This window comes from Pygocentrus nattereri, chromosome 1 (genome assembly GCF_015220715.1).
Source record: "Pygocentrus nattereri isolate fPygNat1 chromosome 1, fPygNat1.pri, whole genome shotgun sequence".
Taxonomy (NCBI): domain Eukaryota; kingdom Metazoa; phylum Chordata; class Actinopteri; order Characiformes; family Serrasalmidae; genus Pygocentrus; species Pygocentrus nattereri.
Window position 1 is genome coordinate 7235978 of NC_051211.1, and position 22679 is coordinate 7258656.

The 22679-nt window shown below is 38.4% G+C and overlaps 1 protein-coding gene across 2 annotated transcripts in view; it reads left to right on the forward strand.

Moving 5' to 3' along the window:
• wnk4b (WNK lysine deficient protein kinase 4b) overlaps positions 1-22679 on the forward strand; it is a 90346-nt gene that overhangs the window by 15783 nt on the left and 51884 nt on the right. For both annotated transcript variants that reach the window (XM_017700566.2, XM_017700567.2), the window contains 3 exons: positions 17156-17328; positions 17722-17942; positions 18790-18947. In XM_017700566.2, the coding sequence (XP_017556055.1) occupies positions 17156-17328; positions 17722-17942; positions 18790-18947 (552 nt within the window). The remainder of the gene's footprint in view (positions 1-17155; positions 17329-17721; positions 17943-18789; positions 18948-22679) is intronic.

Sequence of the window (22679 nt, forward strand, 5' to 3'; positions counted from 1 at the left end):
GTTTGAACCTGATTTGTGTTTATGTCTTTGAACAAATTGTAACAGTCGTCTACGAGGCAGGTTGAACCTTAGAGTGATTCACTCATTAAAATGCACTTTGTGTTTGCCTGCCTGCTTTCTGGAAAAACTCACTGTTTCATTTAATTAGTATACACACCAGTTTTTGTGGAGAAGTCAGGGGTCATGTTCATTTCTATTAACCCAAGATTATCTATTGAGAGTGCGTAATGTAACTGATTATTCATTGGATCCTTTTAATGGTAGTAGACAAAGCATCTGTATCCTTATCTCTAGTGACCTCTGTTCAGTCTGCTTATGGTCATCTTGTGCCCATCAGCATGACAAGCTGCAGCAACTTGGGCAATTCATTATAGCAACCAGTAGGAAAAGTGTAGTGTAAGGACAGATTTTCAAGGAGAATGCTGAGCTAAGACTTAACTAATTTATTTGTTGTTAATGGAATATTTTGCCCAAAAACTGTGGCTAAGAATTAGTTGAATTTGGTGAGGATGTATTAGCACAATTCAGTTTGCTGAGTGTAACTTGGCTTTGTCGACTTTTGTCCTAATCCATTGGTTTTGCTTTGCAATCCTATCTGAGAGTTTTCGTTATTGAAGGGAAAACATTACAGCAATGGCAGTGTTTACTAGTGAGATTGTACAGCACTCACACATGTTTACATTCTTATTAAGATATTTTATTTACACATAGAATATAAATGGTAAACCTTAATACTTATAGACAGGTTTGCTGTCCTCTGAAAGATCTGCTCCACCAAAAGATATTCAAATCATTTTTCTGGTGAAAGAGGAGGCATTAGTGTTAGCGTTAGAGGAGTTTTCATTTTCAGAGAGGACCAAGAGGATGAGGCCTACGTTAAAGTAAGCTGCTAGATAACTGACAACTATTTACACATAGTAATATAAATGGTAAACCTTAATACTTGTAGACAGGTTTGCTGTTCTCTGAAAGATCTGATCCACCAAATGAGCAACATCTTTCATGGAAAAATTTGGTACAAACCTTAAAAGGACATAAAAATAGGCAGTTCCTCTACATCGGTGAGATATTTTTGTGCAGTGGGAGCACGCTTTGCAAATTGTCTTGATCAATGTACTACCAGATTTATGTACAAATCACACTCTTGTGACAGATGTTTTACATCTGCAAAAAACTTCAACATTATAAGAATGCATTCAGTGAATAATTCTCTGACAGTTTGCCTGAGAGAAGCAGCTTTCCTGGGGCAAAAAGTCTGTTGCTTTAAGTTTTCTTGAAGATCTTCATGCAATATATGTAAAGCAATGTTATATTTGTCTCCCCTTATTTTGCTGATACAAAAAAAGAGCGGATTCGTGACTCAAAAACCAGATACAATCCAAACTATGAGTTTTGTGATCTGTTGCACTCCTAGTAGCCGGAGTGTATTTTGTACATGTCACTGTTCGTATGTTGTTTGTAGAAAATAGCAAAAAATAGAATTGAAGGATAGCGGCTGCTCGCTCACGTTTTACCTGTCTGTGTTTACACAAAAGGCAGCTAGCTCAGACATTAACAACGCCGGGACTGCAGGAAACACTGGGACATTGCTCATTTTTTAGTTTAGTGTTCCATTCAATAAGACGAGAACTATGGATTACATTAGTGGAATTTAGATAAATGTATTGCCATGTTGACATTTTGAATACAGTCCTAGTGTCTTCTTTTGTACAGAATAATTCCTGCAGGTTTATACAGCATAGCTTTTTCATCATGAGCCCTCTGAGAGCACCGATAATATCTGAGCAATAATTTAATAATTACATGTTACTGTTGCGATCACAAAGCGTAGGTTGGCCAAATTCTGTTTATTTTTCTGCAAGGAAGAGAAAAGGACTGTAGAGAGGCCTTACAGCCATTGTGTTTTGCATCAGGCTGCTAAACTGTGTTGAACTCAATCAGTTGTTCATGTGATCTTAAGTGTAGAGGAGATGCAACTCTCATGACTGATAAGTACATTTACTATGTTCCTCTTTTGGGGTATTACTGATTGATGCTTTTGGTTAAAGCAAATAACCTTTATTAACCGAATTTTGTTTAATCTATTCAGCAAGATACTGTGCAGTGTTGGTGGCTGAAAATTACAAAGAATTTTGTGTGTCCAGAAATGTACAATAGTGATGATTCATCATTTGTTCCTGTTTTTATCTGAATGTTTCCCACTAATACATTTAAATCTAGCTCATGATTGGTTCACCAATAGTAAACCAAGCACTACAGTTATGCTCCAGGACTGAGGATTCGACTACTCAGGTGCTTTGTTCTAAGACGTCAGTGACTATGTGCCTTCATTTATGCTCCATTAGTGGTAGCCCCCTTGAACACTCTTTAATCCCTCCAGATGGAAAACACATGAATGGACTGACCTACAACTTTGCGTAGAACAATGTTCTGTCCTTGGTCACGGACACTGCTTTGCTCGTTCCATTGTAATAAACATTTCATTCTTTCCTTTCTGGCTTTTCCTCTTTCTCAGTGGCGTGAGTCTGAATCCTGTTTTCACTTTTGTACTGTGTGGTCTGCTTGCCTTTAATGGCATCAGTGATTGAAGCAGATTCAACAGAAAAAGATGTAGGGCTGTGAAGACTCTATGCCTCTGCATTGCCATAGGTCAGATTCCTAACAGTGATTTCATCAGCAGTGTCTGAGAAACCTGCTGGCATTTGGGGTTTGATAAATCACTTGGCTTCCCCATTTCTCTTGTAAATGTGCTGTGACTCATAGGACAGTTGCTTCCTGCATGGCTAGAACATTGTAGTAGATGGCTGCATTGAGAGAGATTAATGGAATAGTCGTTATGATGAAGCTTATCTGTGGGCGTACATTACATTGATTCCTACTCAGTGTCTGATATGTAATATTTCAGTGTATTTTTTATGCTTCGGAAAAAGTCAAGTGGGGAAATTGGGAAAAGGTTACTGTAAAATAATTTTACTCTCCAAAAAAGATTCTTTAGAGCAATGCCATAGAAGAAGCACTTAGTTTTTAGGTTTTAGTTGCATTTTAAAAATAGTGGTCTATTGAAAGGTTCTTTAGGGAACCAAAAGTGGTTCTTTGCTATATAAAGTGGTTTATCAGTGTAGGGGTGTGCAATGCTCTTGTTATAAAAAGGTCCCAAAAAGAGTTCTTTGCACAGTGCCAGAGAACCATTTTTACAAATGAGATGTGCAAGTGTAAGGAACCTTTACTAAAGTTCATGATAATCTAAACATAATGTAAATGTTCTAGGAAGAACCATTAAAACTTTTGAAAGGTTATCCACTCTCACAAATCTCTTTCCCCACATGTAGTTTAGGGAACAAAAAGTGTTTTTTCAATGGCATCACTAGGTTTGAGTGGTACTAGGTACTAGAGTAAATGTGCCAAAAAAAAGGTTCTTGCCAGAGAAGGACCAATTTTGGCTCCCTAAAGAACCTTTCAGTGTTCGTTGGAGAGCCGTTTTTGTAAATGTCATGTGCGAGTGGGAAGAAACTTTTCAAAGGTTCAAGAAACTTCATGTAATGTAAAGGCTCTAGAAATAACCATTCAATTTATAAAGAACCTTTACATTTGGTAAAGGTTACTTAACACATCTATTTTTCAAACATTTAGGTCACCTTGTTAGTTCTGGTCATAAGACTGGCCTTTGCCATCCTGACTGCAGGTAGCCGAAGGCTGCTATATACATATGAGCCCTCTAACCAATCACAGTGTTATTTTTACCATGTACTGTGAGAATCTTGACGTTTTCTTTGAAAGTCTTAAGGGTGACAACCTGCTCCCCATTGGAAACTATTTTATCGCCCCAACCATTTATGTAACCAAGCTTTAGACTCAGTCTGCTTCCTCATCTTTCGTTGGGCTCCAAAAGAGTTAGCCCTCCCTCTGGGTCAAGAAAGCACTGAATCACATTAGCCTTTTTATGTGCTGTACCAGTAGTTTAAAGGCTCACAGATGCCTGAACAAAGAAATTTGTTGTACACATGTCCTGAGCTACCTTTGCCTCATTGTTGGAGGAGGAAAAAAAACAATAAGCACATTTCTTTATGTAACGTGGAGCGAGGAGGCGGACACAGGTGCTGAGATAAGCGACTTTAATTGAGGGCAAATCTCAGGTCGTAGTTATGACAGTCCAGGTTCATATAACCAACACGGAGAGATCGATAGGCAGACATGACGAAATACACTCACGAAAACACAAACCCAACACGTCCAACAGGACATACAAACAATTCAAACAATCAGTACATCTAACATGAAACAAAGACCAGTGAAAGACTAGGGCAAACACAAGGCTTAAATACGACACCGGGAAGACAAGGGACAGGTGAAAACAATCCGGCGGCGGAGTCACAAAACAAGGGGGCAGGACTACGGATACCAAAACAAATAAGCACGTGGACTATCAATAGGTAAACAAAAAGCACATGGGGGGAGTGGGAGGAGCCAAGCGTGACACTTTGGCATATATAGTTGTTGTTTTGCTGTATTATTCATTTGTAATTATGCCATTATTTAGCGAGCTACTCGGATTCTGTATCAATTCTATATGTCAGGCAATAACAAAAGAAAAAAAAAGGATGAAGGATTTTCTGTTAGACAGAACACATCAAAACTCAAACACATCAAAACACATCAAAAACTTTTCAAGTTCATAAAAATGTTCTCTTCTACCTACAAATGCAAATGTGGTATTGAACGAAAGCAAAGATTCTGGACTTTCAGCAGAATTTCTCCACTTGTTTCGATGAACTATGAGTGACAAATTAAATAATTTGGCCAACAGTAAATTAAAACAACAGACCAGTTAGCATGCTATTGTTTGTTTAATGTTAACTGGCTAATCTTTGCTTTTATACAATAATATTATGAGTATTAGTTAGCATGTTTGGAAAAAGTATTATATTCCATTCAACATTTAAAAATACATGCTTGTTCTACAGAAGTGGTTCAATATAGAACCATGAACACTCAAAGAATCCTTTGCGTGATTTAAGGGATTGATTGATGGAGAATCTGTTGTATATGATTCTACAGAAGCGTTTTGAAAAGGATTCGATATAGCACCAAAAATGGCTCTTCTGTTGTTACGATGTCAGGCTTGTAGCAATAAAGGAACCCTTTTTGGTGCTGTATAGAACCCTTTTCAAAAATCGTATGAGTAGAACCATCTACAGCACATCCATCATCAATATAAAAAAGCATTTGGTGATGCAAAGAACCCTTTAATCATGCAATGATTCTACAGAGAATCATTTTCTTTACTAAAGAACCCATGAAGAACCATTTTTTAAGTGTGTATGATTTATCTGATATCCAAGAGTATGCAGCTGTCTCCTTCTTCAGGACTGCCAAAGGCCCTTCTTAAATCTCAGAACAGAGAACATCTGGGCAAAATTGGCGTCCGGGCCTCTCTCTGTATTTCATTGCTTCATGGTGGAGACGTGGTTTAAACGAAATGTTTGACAAGCACGATATTAGGTCATACAGGTTCACTTCAACATGGAATAACTATAATGTTTAAACCGGGATGCATTCTGCATTTAATATTCAAGCCAAATATTGTCTCTTTTATGTCTCCTCGAGGCTGACTCTGTTACTGAGGCGTCCCGTAAATCTGTGCATTTCTCAAGTGACCAGGGAGAGAGAGGGGAAGGAAGCCGCTGGCAAGACTAGAGGCTGTGAAATCTAGATTCATCCCTCTGTTACGTAACTGGGAGATCATCCATCCTTCCTCTAGTGCCCCTTAGCAGACAGACCTTTTTTGACAGAGGATTTAGAGCCAGATAGCAAAGAGTGCTTGGAGGTTAATGGAAAAAGAGAAAGATGAGTCTCTCATGTTTTCACATACAAGAACATGACAGAGGGACTGTTTGGACTGTTGGAATATATTGAAATAAACCTTTGGGGTTTGGCCCTCTTTTATATTTAAGTCTATATCTTGTGCTTCTGTCAAAGCACAAAAGAACAAAAGGCTATTTGTATATTGATATTACGATATGAGCATGTAATATGAGCATGTGCAGTAATAATATTAGCAGTGATAGTAATTTACTCACTCGTCTTAGCCCCCATAAGGCTGCCATAAGTACAAAAAGTGAGTTCATTAATTGTTTCTTTTAATTTTAAGCTAAGTAAATTTTGTTAAATGTTGAATTTAGAGTTGCTGTAGATAACTTGTTAATAACATTTTAGCATGATAAGCAATGAACATCACTATTTTTTAACACGGTAATTGAAGTTTCCTAGTTTGTCCCTTTGAATGCATACGTATCAATCCAGGCTGAAGCCCAGCTGCTCACGCACTGTATGTTGCTATGACAAAATCTGTGATTGTAGCTTTCCCATCACATCATTCACTGTTCTTAAGACTTGGTGACCTTTTTGTAGTGGTGGGCTATATGTCGATATATTATCATTATTGTGATGAGTTATGCAACACTGTACTTCTTTCAATGTATATTCTACATACACTGGTACTGAACCACATTTTTAAGAATATTTGAATTTTCCAGCTGTTTTTTTTTTCTTAGATAGTTTTTAAATAGTTTATTTTTTCAAAGGTCTAATTTAAAAAAATCAGATTTAGCTTGTTTGATTACAAAATTACAACATGAATGTGATATGTTGTATCTCATGAATATTGTTATGCATTCTGATGTTTTATTTTTGCCATATCTCCCACCATTAATTATTATGCTACTTTTATTTGATGAATTCTTAGCCTTTAGTGCTGCTCAGCATATTATTTCCAAATATCCATGTCTTCTGTCATATTTCATGTCACTTTGCCAAACAGTTTTGTCCATGTCATCTAGTCCTATAGTATAAACATGATAAAGCATTGATTGTGTGCTATACCAATTTCTTTCACTACTTATAAGCAGTTAGACAAGCTCTATACAACACTACTAAGCAGACCTTACTGTAAAAACAGCTGTTGACCTTATATTACTTGCCATGCTAAACTATGACTATAATATAAAGCATTTCCTTGCATGCTGATTCAAAGGATTAAACAGCTTTTGAATCCAAGCTACATTAACAGTACAGAGAGTGATTTATGTACAGTGTCTGGCATTCTCATTTTACATCTTAGATAGTGAACATCTCAAGTAGTCATTTTGGCAGGATGCTTGTGAGCTGAGATGCTAATATAAAATTATAAGGTAATATTATGTCTCTGGCCCCATTAGTTGACCATGTTGTACTTTTGTTGAACCTGTTGACCTTAATCCATTGCTCTGGACCCACTGCATACTGTATCAAAGAACGCTGACATCAACAGTTCTCTTTAGTAAAATCAAGGACCACTGGTTGTACCACAGAATCTTTGAGGACACTTGAGAACGTGGTCCTACAAGCCCTAATCTTAAAGCTGTTGAAATGCTTCTGCACAGCACGTCATACAGAACAGTAACTATACTTTATATATAAAGAGTTCATTGAAGGACTAGATCAGATTAGCCTGTTAACCTGGCTAATAAGTGGAGGAAATGTAGCATGCAGTTATGAAATTGTTGCAAATTGGAAGCTACTTGGCCTTTATGTTCTATACAGGCAAGCATTTTAAACTATTCTGTCTAGTGCTTATCTGCATCCTCCTTAATTTAAACATTATGAGATAACAGTGCTTATAAAATAGCCCTCTGAATTGCTCTGCTTAGGTTAATGTCATTGAGGTTTTCCCTCTTGCTTAGTCATTACGTTTTGGCAACAGCAGGACAGGAATATTAGGACCTGCAGTTACATTGAAGCAGGTTACATCGTGATGACGCTTAACTATGATGTAATTTAATTGTCTGATGTACTTACAAATTACTAGCTAATTCATGAAATTACTATCAAGGTAAAGCTTAATAGATCATTTTGGTGGGAAGATAACACATCACATGAACTATTTGCTAAGCATTCTTGAAGCCAACAACCAAACAAACATGTAGGTCCTCAGTTTCCAATTAGCTTGTCATTGAGATATTAGCCAGCACATTCCAGGTCAGTGATGTTCTTTTTATCCTCATCTTTGTCCGGTCCCCTAGTCCTCATCATAGCCAGTGTGCATGATGTGTTGAAGATGTAATGCTTTTTCAATACCACAATGTGGGAAACAATTCCTTAATACTTCAAGATATTTTCCTAATACGAGACATGCATTCAGATATTTAGCTTTTCTGAGAGCTGATAAGTTCTAACAAAAATTTTGTATCAGTGGCACTGATTCTAAAACTGACTACAGTGATTTCTGTTCAACCTTTCACACACTGCAATGCATTAAATCCAATGAAACATGCCTAATTGTGTTCTTTTCCTAATGAAACATGCAGCTGGTCAGCGTTCTTTAAGTACTGGTAACATCCACAATATGATCAGAAAGGCATGGCATAATATGATCAGGGTAACTATTGTCATATTGCTCGCCCTTATGTTTAAGCCACTGTTTGCTGGGTGTTCTGATGATTATTTCATTATGAAGCATTGTGATACTAGGTGAATCATATTTCTGTGATTATTGAATTATGGGTTTTCATGATAAACATTGTCGGGATGGGTGAAAACAAGTGCTTCTTTACATTAGGCTTAAACCATGCACTCCCATGTAGGGAGCCAGCAACTGAAACCACCAGCTGAACTGTGATGATTATCCTCCTCCTTAGTTTTGTGTGAAGTGGTAATGGCTACAACAAAGCTGCATCACCATAAGAAGCTTTTTATGGAATTAAATATTTGTATATATATTTGTAATAGTAAATGTAATAAGAAAAAAAAACTTACAGCACATCCATTCAGAGGATACTTTATTCATACTTTATTGCTTGTCATATGATTATTGTGATTATTATTGTGTATCTAACAGCTTCATCAAACATCTCATTTTATGTCTGTATCATTCAGGCCTAATATTTGGTATCATACTGACATCAAAATTGTGGTATCACAGCGACACTGCTCATGATCTCAGCTAGTATAAAAAGACAAATCTCCCAGGACGCACAGTTTATACACTGCTGTCATATGGCCAAATATTCATGGCCTGTGCTCAGCCCCAGTAGGCTAATAATATACTCCACCACATCCTGGCGAACAACGACGTAGCCCGCTGCGTTTCTGCAGGCTTACCCCATGCAGTCTAAGTACATTATGACTGCTGTGTAGATGCCCTTGGGAGTCTGTTGACTGCAAAATATATGTACGCAAATGCATGCTGGTCTGTCCAGCCTGGGTGCGCTTAGCCATCTGAAACGATACAGCACTGTTAAGCAAGGCTACTGGAGCTGTGTGCTTAAATTTAGCTATGTGCTTGACTGTTTTGTCTCCATGCATTGTTATCTTTCTTTATAAAGCACTGACACAGGAAATGAATGGTATCTGGTGAGACAGGGTCTATCAGTAGAGGCCTACTTGTCACTCATACTCATCAACTCACTCTCCTCTCAAAAACAGTGGGGCCCAAGAGCAGACACTGTTTGTTCCTGATAACGTGGGCCTCCTCAGTGCCCCACCCTCCGTTCCCCCACCCCAGTACACACATACATATCATTACATAATATTCCTGCAAACAAGCTGGACCTTATTGCAGGGATTTTGAAGTCAATGTTGTTAAATACATTGCAGTGCATACAGGAATCTGATTTAACTAACCAGCATTTTTCCAACCTAATCTCTGTTGGCCGTACACTTGATTACCACTGACAATAATTTTGACTTATTTTCCTGTTCTGAGGAAAGAACAGAAAACATGTTGACTCAATTACTTTGAAAACTTACAGTAGAAGCTGTTGGGCAATTGTTGAAAACGTGTACATGTGCAGATATGACATTATTGTATTGAAAAAAAAACAAGCTGTTTAAAGATAAATAAACATTATTTAAATGTACCAGGTAGATGGTTATATATGAAGGGTTTTGTTATAAAATGCATTATAAACCACTTTTAAGATTTTTATGTGTTGATTGGAGTAGAGTTTACACATGCAAGATTTAAACACTCATCCAAATTTGTTATACATTAATCTACTTTTTAATCATTAATTAATCATTAAAAATCTCTGGTTGCTCACTGTGTGTATACCAGCCAGCCACTTCATTAAGTACAGCTCCTTATATCTACATTCTTTGTCTGTTTTATCAGCTGCACTTACCATATAGGTGCACTTTGTAGTTCTACAATTGCAGACCGTAGTCCATCTCTTGCTGCATGTTTCATTAGCCTCCTTTTACCCTGTTAGTGTTAATGTGTATTGCACTGATGTGGATCAGACACAGCAGTGCTGCTGGAGTTTTTAAACACTGTGTCCACTCACTGTGCACTCTATTAGACAGGTCCACCTTGTAGTTGTAAGGATTAGGTCCACCTTGTAGATGTAAAGTCAGACAATAGCTCATCAGTTGCTGCAAAGTTTGTGTTGATCATCCTCTAGTCTTTCATCAGTAGTCACAGGACACTGGTTCACTGGTCATTTTGCATAGTAAAAGTATAAAATATACTGTTGTAGATATCCCAACCGCTGGTTCCCAACACCAGTTTAGTAATATAAGTTGAAAAGTTTCTTTGTACTTAACCATTTCACATCATTCTGAATGAATGTGTTTACATCTCAGGCCTTCTAATCTGTTAACTTAAATCCACACAATGCTTTTTAATTCAAATGACTAGGTTTTTTTAGTTTTCGTTCATCCAGTTTTCTAAGTATAAGGATAGTCTGTGTTAGTTTTATGATAGATAGGCCTACGGATAGATTAGAGTGAAAAACACAGTAGTATTCATGGGAGTAAATCTGACTCATTACAAGTTCATTTAGCATTGTTGACTGTGCTGTGGATTATATGCTGCACATATGTACTGTCTGATGTGCCTGATTCCCACATTCATGCTCACCACACTCCCACCACACTCCCACAATCGTTGGTATATAACAACCGGCATATGACATCACACTGAAATTTCTTAACCAGCCTGCAAGCATGACCATAAAACACAATTATGGGTTATAAATCTCTGTGCATCCACTTGACATGGCTTTTGAATGCCATGTGGAAATGTTCAAAAAGTAGGATGCCAGCCATAAACCTTTCTCCTTCTCATATTTATTTTGTGCATTTTTGGCCCAGCTGTAGCATTCGCATTCTCCAAAAGACACCTCCTCCACAGAATGCAGCAAAAAGCTACATCCTTATATAAAAGCCCTTGTTTTGTGCTGCAGGCTTGAGCTGCCAGCCCACATCACATGCGTATTAGGCAGCTATTCTATGGAATAGTTTAGCATAGGACTACTCCTTCATTTCAGTTGGTCAGCACAGTTGGAAGCATGCTAGTACACTGTTAGTGCTGTACACTTAGTATTTTAAACTGCATCTCTTGTGTTATCAGTACAGGTATGTCTACGTGGGACTGTGTACTTTTTCCAGGAAAGATTTTCTCCAAGCTGTGATTCGCCCCGCTTATTTCTTTGGCACCACAGAGCTGAGGATATTAAATGTTGCAGTGAAAACGTCTTATCAAAGCACGGCCTGTGATTTAATGTGAATTTTGTAGTCAACCTTTTTCCACCACACTCTGAAAAAACAATGAGCCTCAGTTTTGTGCTAAGCCTGTCCAGGAGGCGTTGAGTGGGACTCTTTCAGAGGTGAGGTCAGCGCTACATTTCTCTGCTGAATTGGCAGCTAAATGCAAGGCTCCAAACCTGTGGCCAACACTGAGCTCCTGTCTGCCAGTAGTTATAGTGATAGAGACTGGATGGAGAGAAGCCATTCCAGACAGCTGGTCAGTGCAGGTTGAGAAAGCATTACTTATAATGTGTTTCCATGTAAAGGGCCCTTGGATTGCTGCTTGGTCTTTGGTGTGATTTATGCTTGTAATAATACTAGTTTAATTGTGTTGATGGGCCGATGCAGAATTTCTTGGCTGATACCAATAACTAATCACTTAAATTTTTTATAATTAATATTTTTATTTTATTTTTTATTTTTTTACATTTTAAATCATGTTATTCTTAAATAATGTTCTCCTCGTTTATTGGCAAATAATGCATCAGCTATATACCATATGCACTTCCTTTAATGTCTCTGGGTAGGTAAGCTGCCTTTGATTTCACTTTACAGTCATAAGCAAAAGTTTGGGTGCCCTTGGTCAAATGACACGTTTTGTTGGTTTTCTAAGTGAAAATAAGTTAAACACATCCTCTACAGAGAACACGCCTGCAAACATTTTAAGGCACAATTACCGTTAGTTGCTGAGTTGAAAATATTGGGGAAACCAATAAAACATAAAATGTGCAACAATTGTGGCCCATTTTATATTTTATGGTTTATGTTTTCTGATATGTTAAAACTTTTGAAGACGGCTGTATTTCTAGCTTATTGTAAATACATTCGTGTGGTTGGTGTAGTGTAGTGAGTAACACCTCTGCCTTCTATGCTGTAGACTGGAGTTCAATCCCCACCTGGGTAAACACCCTACATTATACCGATAAGTGTCCTTGGGCAAGATTCCTAGCACCACCTATGCCTACCTCTGTAAAAATGATCAAAATCGTAAGTCGCTCTGGATAAGAGCGTCAGCCAACTGCCATAAGTGTAAAATGTAAAAATGTACGTTTATAAACATCAAAGGCCCCTTCACCCCCAACCCTTCCTGTTATTGTACTATAGTTTCTCTACTGACCACTTTGATGTAATGGTCAACAAGTGCTTTTCTATAAATACCTTCTTAAGCATTTTTTCTCTTCCTAAATCCTCTCTGAACTTACAGTAGCCAGTGGACTGAGATCAAAGATCCACAGTAAATCAGAGTGAGAGATCTAATAAAATGGGCTTTAGCGTGTGGAACAGAGCATCCACGCTGTTTGGTTTCTGCTCAGTGTTCACACATGAAGTAATCTACTAGTAAAACTGCTATGCAGTTGTTTTTCCAGTTATCTAGAGGGAGGCCTCTTGAAATAGTGCAGACGTGGTCACAGCTGCATTTCCTCCAGCCTGGCCAACACCAAATAACACTTGGTCCCGACAGACCCACCCAACACACACAGACATATTTTTATACAGTGTCAGGGCCAAGTCTAATATTTAATATTTATATAGGTAAGTATCTATATGTGAAAATATGTTTTAAATGAATGTACGTACATGCAGTATATGTAATAATGGCTTGTGTATTTGTTAGTAATACGATATATGTGTTTTGTAGACCCTAAACCCTAAATCTAACCTTAAATTCAACATGAATGGGCAATCCTATACCATGACATGATTTCTGAGTGAAACATGGTGTGAGCGAGGGACTCTGATCTAGTCACAGGCAGTGACATATCTAGGAGTTCCAGAAGACATAGACTGACTTTTTTTCTTTTTTTTTTTACAAAATTGGTCCTAGTCATTGGAAATCAGTCATGATTAGATGATTCCACTGACAATTCCTAATTATCTTGGTGGTTAACATGAAACATTAGGCCTTCAGTTCAGCTCCTGAAGTCCCGACCAATGAGAAAGCTGGCTTGGCTGTATTTACTTTCCTATGATGGTAAAATACATTATGACTGGAAAATTTCTTTGACTGAAAGATTTTAAAATTTTCCAACCAAAACATAACAAGCATGGTGATTATTTTAATTACAAATGAACTAAAGTTAAGACACATATTTAATTTAATTTACATAAATCATCAGGCCTAGAACTCCCCGAGTGAGAGTTTCCCACTGTTGGTTAATGTTAATGTTGCAAGCGAAAGTTATTTCATTTTGACAGGGAAAAATTTGTCTTTTAAAAGATATGATATGGGGACTTGCACCAAATTTGTCCAGGGCCATGAACTAACAAAGTCAGAATGTTAGTTTTAATTTTGGGTTGACTATATTTTAAATAATCTGAAAGGAATAGTTCTGTTCTTTTAGTTATAAATATTTTTTGCACTTTTTTTGGAAAAATATCATGGCATATTTGTTGCCCCTGTTTTTCCTTGGTTTTCCTACAGTAAGAACATTTTTGTCCTAAAATGTACGAAAACCAGAACACACACAAATAAACACATAACTTTCTTGAACCTTCTGGTTCTGACCATCTCCCACTGCCTTGCTTACATAAACAGGGTGTCTTCATTCTCCTGTATGGTGGCTGTGTGTGCTTGTCTGTCTGTCAACTCATTAGACACAGCCATTTGCTTCTAGCTCTGAAGTCCAGATATACTGTTTCACTGCTGGTCAGTTGCTTGTTTTCTGGACCCCTATTGGCGACTCTGTTCTCAAACGTCCCTGTTTACACTCATGAAATCGGTCTTAATGAGCTGAACAGCAGGTTCTCTGTTTTAAAAGTGGACAGTGAGAAATGTGAGGGTTTTTTTCATGCAGTGCTGAGCTAATATATTTGAAGGTGAAGCAGGCTCATCAGTCTTGATGCCTTGCACTTTTGGAAAGGGCCATTGAAGTTGAGGGTGTCTGGCAGGGGTGTTGATAGACCCCAATGATGTAATATAGCGAGACATGACCTAGTGTGGGTGAGAAAAGGTTTGGAAACATAAATACATGAAAAGTCCTGAACGTGCCTTGATCTGTGTAGTTTTTCTGTCTGTGCCCTTTTCCATGTTTACTGGTGCATTTTGGATTCTGATTGAATTCTCCTGCTCAATGGAAAGCGCGCAACATAAAAAAGCTTCAAGTACAATCATTTCGAGTTCCTGTTTCTCCCTATAGTCTCCCTATATTTTTGAGAAAGTATCCATAGTAACTGGTCCAAGCAAGGAAAATTTATAAGCCTACCTTTCCTCTTTTATTGGGAATAAAGTTATGGTTAAAGAACATAAAAGTTCTGTAGTTAGTTTGAGGGGTTTGTAGTAGAAAGATCCTTATTCATGGTAGTACAGTTGTACATTACAATGGCTTTACTGAAATAAGTTGCTTTGCCTATCTGCTACTGTCATGGCTTGTGTCATATCTTTTCCAAGACCACTGTTGTCTTTTCCAATGACTGTTGGCGCTGTTGTTATAATAACAATAGTAGTGTCAAAGGTAATAATGTGTTATTAATGTAATGTGTCATACAGCTTTTAAATGATAATGAAGTGCCATTGAGAGATTTCTTGATAAATTTATATCCAACTACCAAAGTGGTGCTTTGATGAGCACCAGTTTGTCAAGCCTTAAGTTACCAAAACACATTCCTGATGTTGGCAGTATCAGTAACATCAGTCACGTTAGCACTGGGTGACATCTTTGACAGGAGATGGACAGTGGTCACAACAGAACTTTGGATAAAACCTACAAAAGCAATAGCAAGATAAGAACATCTTTTGTTAGAATTACATTTGACCATACAAGACGAATGTGGTTGTGATTAACCACACAAAATTATATGATTATAATTACAATAAAACAAAATTATGCAATACTGTAAAACAAAGAGTAAAAGAGACCCAATACACTAGACATATTCCTGCTTGGAAAATGTACGTTCCTAATATCCCTTGGCACACTCTTCCAGAGTTTAGGGGCTATTTAAGAAATGTTGGCATTGTTCTCCAGGTTACAAAGAACAGTCAGGATTCAGGAAAATCAGGGTGTTCATATTTAAATGATCATAACCAGGAACCCAAAATTCAGCCAGTCTATTTCTTCTAAGAGTGCAAGAGAGCAGTGAGCAACATCAGTGTTTCCAGTCCCTGTCAGCGTGTTCTGGGTTGTGTTGGAGTGCTATGTGTGCCAGGCTCTGGGGTTTGGCAGCTGCCTAATTCCGCTCTAACAGTCTACTACACATTTTAGACTCTAACACTTCTTAAACACGCTTTTCCTTTTTCCGGACCATTAGAAACAAGCAAGCTGTAGCTATTAGTGTAATTGAATTTGCTCTGAGCTCATTTTTTTGTTGTTGTTGTTGTGAGAATATGTTTTTAAGTACATGGTGTACAGTGTTGTGAAACATAATCTATCAGTTGCTTTAAACTAATTTAATCATGGGCTGAGCAGTATTGGACTATGATGAAACTAATTCACAGCCAAAAGCCACAAATTATCCCCGTTAATTTGTATGAGTAGATCTGTGGTTCTTCAAATTTGATACTTTATCGCACAGTTCTATTCATGCTTGGTTGTGATGAAAGCAAATTTGGCTTGTTAAGCTCCTGTATACTGTAAGTGTCTTTACGTAAGACCCATAGTAAAAGCCACAAACAGTGTTACAGCTCTGCAATTAGATGGTGTGCAGCACAAAAATGCCCTCTAGTCCAAAGCCCTGATGTCATCAGTCTTAAGCCACTCCACAGGATGGGTCAGAGGGCGAGTCAGAAACTATAAAGTAAACGTTTTTTCCTGAATTTGCCATCATATAACTGTGCTAACGTAACAGTTGTGAACAGTGTGAACTCCTGTAGGTCTTCATTTGAGCGAGGCCCATTTCTTCGTCAGGTCATGAAAGGCTTGCAGTGTATAAACAAGACTTAATTTACTTCCATTTGCTTATTTAAAGAAAATACGAGAAGATCTTAACAGGCTATTAAAAGACACAATTACACAAAAGTTTATAGAACTTCGGCTCAGGCGAAGTTGTTCTTAAGAGGTTGTTTTAGGACACACAGTACAAGTCCAAAGTTTAAGCAGACCTGCTCGTAGAGGAGTTTTTCTGTTTTGCCTCAAACACGTTATTGAGTACAGGCATTGTACCACATTCTTAAAATAGATGGTGTTTCCAAAGAAAAAGAAAATGATTCTATATAGAACCATGAATGGTCAAAGAACCCTTTGCATGACTAAAGAGAATGTGCTGTAGATGGTAGTTTATACCATGCTATAGATTATATAAAACCTTTTTGAAAGCTTGTAACAATAGAAGAACCCTTATGGGTTCTATATAAAACCCGTTGTCAAAAAGGTTCCATATAGAATCGTCCGTAGCACATTCATGTATATTTTCCATCATTGTGAAGAACCCTTTGCATAACTAAAGTGTTCTTGGTTCTATCTAGAAACATTATCTTTACTAAAGAACCCTCAAAGTACCATCTTATTCTAAGAGGGTACTTAACTTTTTTAATGTTATAATGACTGTGGTTGTAAATTTTTCCTATTTTTTCTGAAGTTCTAAAAGAGATGGTTAATGTTTGGCCATGTCTGAACACTCCTGTAAGTGTCTCTGTGCTGTTTGCTTTCCCTCTCAGACACGGAGGCTGACCAAGGCAGAGCGGCAACGCTTCAGTGAGGAGGTGGAGATGCTGAAGGGGTTGCAGCATCCCAACATTGTCCGCTTCTATGATTCCTGGAAGTCCACTGTCAAAGGCCACAAATGCATTATCCTCGTTACTGAGCTCATGACGTCAGGAACCCTCAAGACGTAAGTTTGGCAAAGGAAACTACAGAGATCTGAGAAATTGCTCCAGAATTGCTTGCAGATGGCTCAGCAGTTTACACATGTAAGCGACCCATGCATGCTTGACTGCTGCCCTATTGTACAAAGAGAAAAAAATAAATAACATCCCTTTATTTTAAACATATTAGCAAGGTCAGTAAGATCGTCTAAGTTATTGAGTTGACGTGAGCATAATAATGTGAGCTAATCTTTATTGTTATATTATGAATTAATAATAATAGAAATGTATTTACTTTGGTCAATTAATCCCTTACCCACCACTCTGAAGAGCAAGAGTAAATGTTGAATTGAATGTTGAGTTGATTTTTCATTATGAAAGACAGACTTTAACCAGCAATTCATGTCTTGGGGCCTCAGATACTTAAAAAGATTTAAAGAGATGAAGCTGAAGCTTCTCCAACGCTGGAGTCACCAGATCCTGAAAGGCCTTCACTTCCTGCACACACGAGCCCCACCAATCATCCACCGAGACCTCAAGTGTGACAACATCTTCATAACAGGTCCCACTGGCTCGGTCAAGATTGGCGATTTAGGTCTGGCTACACTCAAGAGTGCCTCTTTTGCCAAAAGTGTCATAGGTGAGTTAATGTAATGACCTTGGTATTCTTAAGAGTCTATTCAGGATTTTCACCTTTTTAGGGTTTGTTTCTCTGATCCACACACTGTGACTCATCCTTTCAAATCCTTTCAAAATGCTAACAAATTAAAATGAGTAAGGGCTAATTAGCATTATGTAAATGTAAATAAATGTAAATGTATTATTATCATTTATCATTTTTGTGTAAAGCTTCTAGTTCAGTTTGGTTCAGTGGCAAAAACTAGAAATACTCACTTTTGGCGCATGAATCAGTAATGGACTCATTGCTCTCTGTACCCTGTTACCTTGGCAGAGAACTGACCTTCACAGTTATTACTGTAAACACGCCTTGCACTGCCTCCATTACCTGCTGGTGTATACGTTTGTTTATTTATTTATTCTTGTCATATTTATGCTGCCTCAGTGCTTAACAGAGATTAGCCTCAAAGACGTCAGCAACTACAGTGTATTTGTCATCCTCTTAATAAATCTTTCTCGAAAATCGTAATTGTTGGCTGTGCAAGGCTCAAAAAGGATCTGTTTGAGCTGGTATCAGCCAAAGGATTTAGGGCACTCTATACAGACAGGAATTAGTTGTCATGCCCATCATATTAATGCAAGCAGGACTGTCCTAAATGGAAATTGGAGTGCAGTATAATGTTATTTGAAATCCACTGTTTGTTTCCAAGAGACTAGCCATGACATATTTTGTGCATTCCAAGATGATGTCAGTCCTGATTTCTTAATACATTTGTTTAGCACGAAAACATCTTGTCTTGTGTTCCTCCAGGTCCAATACTAGGCCCTTTATGTTTTAAGCCCACTTGCTGTATTCTGTGTTCTCACAGGCACCCCTGAATTCATGGCTCCAGAGATGTATGAGGAAAAGTATGACGAGGCAGTGGATGTATATGCCTTCGGGATGTGTATCCTGGAGATGACCACATCCGAATACCCCTATTCAGAGTGCCAAAACGCAGCCCAAATCTATCGGAAAGTCACCAGCGTAAGTGAAGTTTTTCTACCCCTTTTAATTCTTTGATGCAACAGGGATAAATATGTACACTCACATTCAAAAAAAGGCCAAGCCCCAAATGGCAAAACGTTAAAATTTTAATGGTTTTAAGAACAAATCATTAAACAAATAGATTAATTAACTTTGTATGGGATAGCTTTTCTTTTTGATTTCTTTAAATGTTAAAGTCTTGCTGGTAAATTTTCAGACAGCCTTTTACAGAAGAGTCAATATTGTTCCACTCAGCATTGAGGCTTCAAACGTTTGGAAATATTGCTAAGCTAGTATTGGTTTTCCTCTTGTTCTTAGGGAGTTTTTCCTTGCCATTGTCACCACTGGTTTGCTCATGGGTGACAACACCTGTTGTAAAAAGCGCTATATACAGTGGGGAAAATAAGTATTTGATACACTGCCGATTTTGCAAGTTTTCCCACCTACAAAGAATGGAGAGGTCGGTGTTTTTTATCGTAGGTACACTTCAACAGTGGGAGACAGAATCTAAAAAAAATCCAGAAAATCACATTGTATGATTTTTAAATAATTGATTTGCATTTTATTGCATGAAATAAATATTTGATCACCTACCAACCAGCATGAATTCTGGCTCTCACAGACCTGTTAGTTTTTCTTTAAGAAGCCCTCCTACTCTGCATTTATTACCTGTATTAATTGCACCTATTTGAACTCGTTACCTGTATAAAAGACACCTGTCCACACACCCAATCAGTCACACTCCAAACTCTCCACCATGGCCAAGACCAAAGAGCTGTCTAAGGACACCAGGGACAAAATTATAGTCCTGCACAAGGCTGGGATGGGCTCCAGGACAATAGGCAAGCAGCTTGGTATATGGTGCCGTGCAAAATTCAGAGACCACCCTTAATTTGCATAATTTTGAGTGGAAACAGTCTATAAGTAAACTAGTTCCACTCTTGCCTCACATTGGGAAAAAATCCACTTGTTTCTGTCCGTCCTTACACTGCGACACAGCACTGAGGACATCTCAACGTTATGAGTCTGAAAGGATGTGAGACTGAGAAGGAAAATAAATAAAAAAAGGAGTTGCTGCTGTTCTCAGAACAACAGACTGACCACCCAAGATTCCAGACCTCAGTATCACAGATTGTGTTTGGGGTTACTTGAATCATGAGAAGCAGAAATGCAAACAACTTCTAAGACTGAACTTTGGAGAAAAAAAATACCACTGCAACTGAAAGCAAGCCTCCTTAAAAGAACAGAAGCTGTAATGCCAAAGGGTGCTGGCAGACTAAACACTGAGAAACTTGACATTATATTTAGTTGTTATGGCTTCTGTGTAATTTTCCATAACCTCTGGCAACCATTAGATATTGTAAATGGCTATACACCAAGGTTCATAAACTGTGTGTTCAGGAATTTTTTTTCACTTTAAATAATACACTCTTGTGCTCAACAATACAGCCAGTGTTGTTGCTGTTTGTGTCTAAAGTTTAGGGCTGCATATGAGTTACATCAACAAACTGATTCAATAGGTTCAGAAATGGGGGGAAAGCTGGGCATACTGAGGTCTCTGGGAAAGAGGTTAAATTTGTGAGATCAACAGAAACTGAATCAGACATTTGCAACAGACTGTGGCAAGCTGGCGTCGCACTTATGGATCTCACAACGTAATTAATAACATGTTGTAGTCCTGCAATTTTCAATCCTGAGGGAATGCAGAGCTGAGATTGAGGATGATTACTGCTGTGGATGAAGCAGGGCATCTCTGTTTTTTTAAATGGAATTATAGCTCTGGAGAGACGTGTTAATTGTCCCTTCTGCCGTGGAGAAATGTCACTGTGACATTCATATAGGCTGCAGACAGCCATTAGTGGGCTCATGAAACCTCTGAGGAGACTATTACAGTGCAGACAGCCACTGAGTTTAGGGTAGTCTGCATAGATTAGTAAAAGAAGAGACTGTGGGTGGTTTCACGTGGATAACCAGATATACACAATGTCCCATTGAGAGCTGTGTCAGGGATTGACTGCATGTGCAACAGATCGTTAAATAGACAGAAGACAAAGATATGGCCAATATAGAAGAAAGAGAGAAATGTAGTAAAAAAGGAACAGAGACAATAGGATAATAATAGCACATGCATTAAAAATGCAATTTACTACCTACATTGATATTGTTTTATAATCTGACATGCTAATTGTGGAAGGGAAGGAAACTTTGGGCCAAGCCCAAAATACTTGTTTAATAATACTTGTAAATGTTTTTACTTAAGGTTTTGGCCTGGTGAGAGTCCAGATTTAAACCCTATGGATAACATATGGTCTTACATTAAAGTCAAGTCAAAGTTTATTTACAGTGGGGAAAATGAGTTTTTGATACACTGCCGAGTTTGCAAGTTTTCCCACCTACAAAGAATGGAGAGGTCTGTAATTTTTATCGTAGGTACACTTCAACTGTGAGAGACAGAACCTGAAAACAAATCCAGAAAATCACATTGTATGATTTTTAAATAATTAATTTGCATTTTGTTGCATGAAGTAAGTATTAGATACAATAAAAAAACAGAATTTAATATTTGGTACAGAAACCTTTGTTTGCAATTACAGAGGTCAGACGTTTCCTGTAGTTCTTGACCAAGTTTGCACACACTGCAGCAGGGATTTTGGCCCACTCCTCCATACAGATCTTCTCCAGATCCTTCAGGCTTCGGGGCTGTCGCTGGGCAGCATTGAGTTTCAGATCCCTCCAAAGATTTTCTATTGGGTTCAGGTCTGGAGACTGGCTAGGCCACTCCAGGACCTTGAAATGCTTCTTACAGAGCCACTCCTTAGTTGCCCTGGCTGTGTGTTTCGGGTCATTGTCATGCTGGAAGACCCAGGCACGAACCATCTTCAATGCTCTTACTGAGGGAAGGAGGTTGTTGGCCAAAATCTCACGATACATGGCCCCATCCATCCAATACGGTGCAGTCGTCCTGTCCCCTTTGCAGAAAAGCACCCCCAAAGTATGATGTTTCCATCCCCATGCTTCACGGTTGGGACAGTGTTTTTGGGGTTGTACTGATCCTTCTTCTTCGTCCAAACATGGCGAGTGGAGTTGATACCAAAAAGTTCTATTCTGTTCTCATCTGACCACATGACCATCTACCATGCCTCCTCTGGATCATCCAGATGGTCATTGGAGAACTTCAAACGGGCCTGGACATGTGCAGGCGTGAGCAGGGGGACATTGCATGCCCTGCCGGATTTTAATCCATGATGGCGTAGTGTGTTACTAATGGTAATCTTTGAGACTGTGGTCCCAGCTCTCTTCAGGTCATTGACCAGGTCCTCCCGTATAGTTCTGGGCAGATTCCTCTGGGCAGTTTCATCCCAATGGAACAGCCACAGACCAGTGTGTCGCTTACTCCCTGCGTCCTCTGCCGGTCTTTCTGTAACGTGGAGCGAGGAGGCAGACGAATACGCTGAGATAAGCGACTTTTATTTTGGGCAAATCCAGGGTCATGGTCAAAACGGTCCAGGTTCAGATAGCCTATACGGAGAGCAGGAGAGACAGACATGACAAAATTAACACAAACCCTCAAACAAAAACCAAACACCACAAGAATACAATACAATACAGCCAACACATCAACAAACAACAAACAAAGACAAGCACTAGACTAAAGAAAAAACAGGGCGTGAATACAAGAGGGCTAACGAGGGTCAGGTGGGAAACAGGTGGTAACAATCAGGGGTGGATCAG